Here is a 3543-nt window from a genome sequence, read left to right as displayed (position 1 = left end):
CCTCCCGCCGGCAGCTGCCCAGGTGGCAGCGCTGCTGTCATTCTTCACATTTGGAGGGTTCGCTGCTCGTGTGTAGAGAACAGGTTGTTGCTGCGTGTGGGTTTGTACACGGAATTCAGATTCCAGGGCTCAGACCTGCCTCCTCTCTCAGCCCCTGCTGCACCCTGCGCTGCCCTTGGCCTGAATCACCCTGATTTGACCTCCTCAGTGTCTCCCATGGGACATGTTCTCTCCCAGGAGGGAGTTTCTGTCTCTGAAACATGAACACGGCACGGACATGAGAACAATACGTCAACCTGAAAGGTGAGGACAAAGCTGTGACATTGTCAAAACGACTGTCCACCCACAGTCAGGTGCCGGGTGGGGATCTGACAGCACAAGTCCCCGCTGAGCTGCACTAGGTCAGAGCCGCCAGCAGGGGGACAGGGCCCGGCCCAGGGAGCAGAGAGGAGGGTTTTGTCTCCCTCCCCTGTGGGTGTGGACCACTGTGAGAGTCTTGAAGTTGCCGTCCCACGTGTCACAGTGATAGTCAGCCTCGTCCTCGGGCTGCAGCCCAGTGATGTGCAGGACAGCCGAGTTAGCTGAGGCGTCTTTGGATCCGGAGAAGCGGCTGGGCACGCCCGCGCCCTGGTACTTGTCTGAGTCCGATTTGTAGGACAGCAGGTACCGGGGAGGGCTCGCTGGCTTCTGCTGGTACCAAACCATTCCATAGTCTCCAACATTGAAGCCACTGCTCAGGGTGCAGGTGAGTCTGGCTGTGGCTCCCAGAGATGCAGAGAGGGCGGGCGGCTGAGTCAGCACAGGCTGGGAAAGGGACCCTGCAGACACAGACACTTGTCAGTGATGGGCAGGGACCAGGGGACGTTTCCCAGGAGCCAGAGCAGGAAGGGAAGAAGCCGGGTCCCAGGCCTGTCCCTACCTGTGCAGAGAGAGTGAGGTCAGAGCTGTGCCCCTGTCAGGACCCGGGTCCCAGCATCACCCGGTGCTGGAGGGTCACCTATCAGCACAGTCACGGCTGAGCCAGAACTGGGCGGAGCCGCCAGCAGGGGCCAAGGTCAGGCCAGGAGAGCGGAGAGGAGGTTTTTGTCTCACTTCCCTGGGCCCTGGGGCTGGAGCTCAGCTCACACCCCAGACTGAGGGGCATGGAGGTGGGCTCACCCCTTGGGGACCCTGGGAGGAAGCACCTGCTGGGACCACACAAGGGTCCCTGCTCAGAGGACGTGGCTGCTGCTTTCCCTTCAGGGAGCACAGAGCTTGGCCATGGGGCTCTTGTCAGTAAATGGTCCTCACTGAGCAGCTTGCATGAACCTCAGGGCAGTCCCACAGTGCCACCTGCTGGTCCCATGTGCAAAAATAAAAACGCTAAGATTTCTAATCTTAATTTAAACACTAGAGGACCAGTGCACGAAATTTATGCACAGGAAGGGTCCCTAGGCCTTGCTGGTGATCAGGGCCGATCAGGTCTCCCACCTCTCCACATCCTCCTTCCCTCACTCCCTCAGCGCCCCACCACTGCCCCCCCTCCATGTTCCGCACCGCCCTCTGGTGGTCAGCTCACGTCATAGCGAGCAATCAAGCTCAGGTCTCCAGGTTGAACTCCCGAGGGGACACTTTGCATAGTAGCCTTTTGTATAGATAGTTAGATAACACGCTTACTTTCCCTGGAAGACACAAGTGTGGCTGCATCAACAATGGAATAACTAAGAGACCAATGTTCTTATAAAACAGAAAATGCTGAGGGACGACTTCACGGAATGGGAAAGGCACTGTTTCACAGGCCCTCTCGCAGGTCAGCAGATCAAATGGTTCCAATTCATTTTCATCAAAATTTCTCTAAAACATTTAACAAGATGTATCCCGTCCTGGTTGGTTTTAAAGCCGTTATCACAGCGACAAATGCTCCTGGAAATGATAGAAAACTAATAATGACAGGATGATCATGCTGGATGTGGGCACAGATGTCCTAAGTAACATGTCAGTACTGAGGTTCCAGGTCAGGATGAGCTGATGGGCAATGACCAAGGAGCCAGCCGCCGGCACAGGGACCACAGGCCCTGCCGCAAGAACCGTCCCCTGCTTCCCAGGCTCCTGCAAGGACCAGGACACGCCCACGTGACACTTGGAGAGGCCTTGTCACCAGCAGACTCGCCGGTTCAAGTCTCGGGGTGACCAGCCTGGGGGCCAAGTGAGGAAGCAGAGACCCAGCTTCTGATGGTCACAGGGACAATGGGCCTCTCAACCTTCGGGCCACACATTCAGGCAATTTTTGCTGAAACCAATGGAGGCTGGAGGGGGATTAACTCATTAACAGGACATGGGTGTAAGGGGCTCTGAGGTAGGAGGAACCCTAACCAGCAGAAAGAAGGGTGCTTCATGTCCTTTGAAGATCTAGGTATAAAAAATCACCAAACCAGCCTTTCTTCTTTTTTTAAGACATATGTTTATTGGGTTCACAGAGGAAGGGAGAGGGAGAGGGAGAGAGAGAATCATGGATCAGCTGCCTCTTGCACAACCCCCACTGGGGATGGAGCCCAAAACCAGGGCATGTGTCCTGCCTGACCAGGAATTGAAGCGTTACCTCCTGGTTCACAGGTCAATGTTCAACCACTGGGCCACACCAGCCAGGCCACATCTCCTTTTTAAATCAGGCCCTTATTGGAGGACATCCCGCCACTTACAGCTGTCACAGACTCCAGGCACCGACTCCTGGCTGCTCTCAGTCTAGAGCAGTGGTTCTCAACCTTGGCTCACATTACAATCACCTGGGAATCTTGTTAAAATCCTGATTTCTGGGCCTCATCCTCTGGAAATTCTGTTTCTTTGTTACTAATGATTAGGTCCAGAAATCAGGATTTTAACCAGATTCCCAGGTGATTCTAATGTGCACCCAAGGTTGAGATCCACTGGTCTAGGGCAGTGGTCAGCAAACTGCAGCCCCTTGAGTGTGACTCTTCCACAAAATACCACCTGCAGGCATACACATACAGTGAGATTGAAACTTCATGGCCACAATCAAGGGGCCAAAGAGCCGCATGTGGCTCAAGAGCTGCGGTTTGCCAACCACGTATCTAGGGGGTTAATAAAGCTGGGATAGACTTCCACGTGCTGGTTTTGGGGAAACAGAAGATTCAGATTTATTTTAATTTATTTTTAACTGAGATGTAATTGACATTAATTAGTGTCAGGTGTACGACATAATGACACTGTGAGGTGTAAACTGCAAAACCATCCAGAATACGTCTCCTTGACCTCTGCCATCAGACGTGGCTACAAGTTTTGCTATTTCTTGTGCTGAGAACAGTTAAGACCCAGTCTCTCAGCCGCTTTCACAGACACAGTGTGACAGCGCCCCCTGCCGGGTCCCCATGCAGTCCACACTTCCAGAGCCAGGTAGTCACAGCCTGAAGTGTCTCCTCCTGGACCCCTTCACCCACTGGGACCACCCCGTTCAGCGCCCACATGGCACCCCCCAATCTGCTACAGTTTGAGAGCTATGAATTGCCAATTTTTGTGCTTAAAACACAGAGCAAATGAAACCCAGCC

At 53.9% G+C, this 3543-nt stretch overlaps 1 gene segment (V, D, J or C); it reads right to left on the bottom strand.

Annotated features, from left to right (window-relative positions):
- Window positions 1–275: 275 nt before the first annotated feature.
- LOC107183504 overlaps window positions 276–3543 on the bottom strand; it is a gene marked incomplete at its 5' end in the record, with an annotated part of 5782 nt that continues 2514 nt past the window's right edge. Inside the window, 1 exon segment of the V gene segment in view lies at window positions 276–837. Within this exon segment, the coding sequence occupies window positions 403–837 (435 nt within the window).

This window comes from Myotis davidii, unplaced genomic scaffold (genome assembly GCF_000327345.1).
Source record: "Myotis davidii unplaced genomic scaffold, ASM32734v1 scaffold12182, whole genome shotgun sequence".
Classification (NCBI taxonomy): Eukaryota; Metazoa; Chordata; class Mammalia; order Chiroptera; family Vespertilionidae; genus Myotis; species Myotis davidii.
The sequence above is the reverse complement of the archived record's forward strand: the minus strand, read 5'-3'. Positions and strand labels throughout refer to the sequence as shown.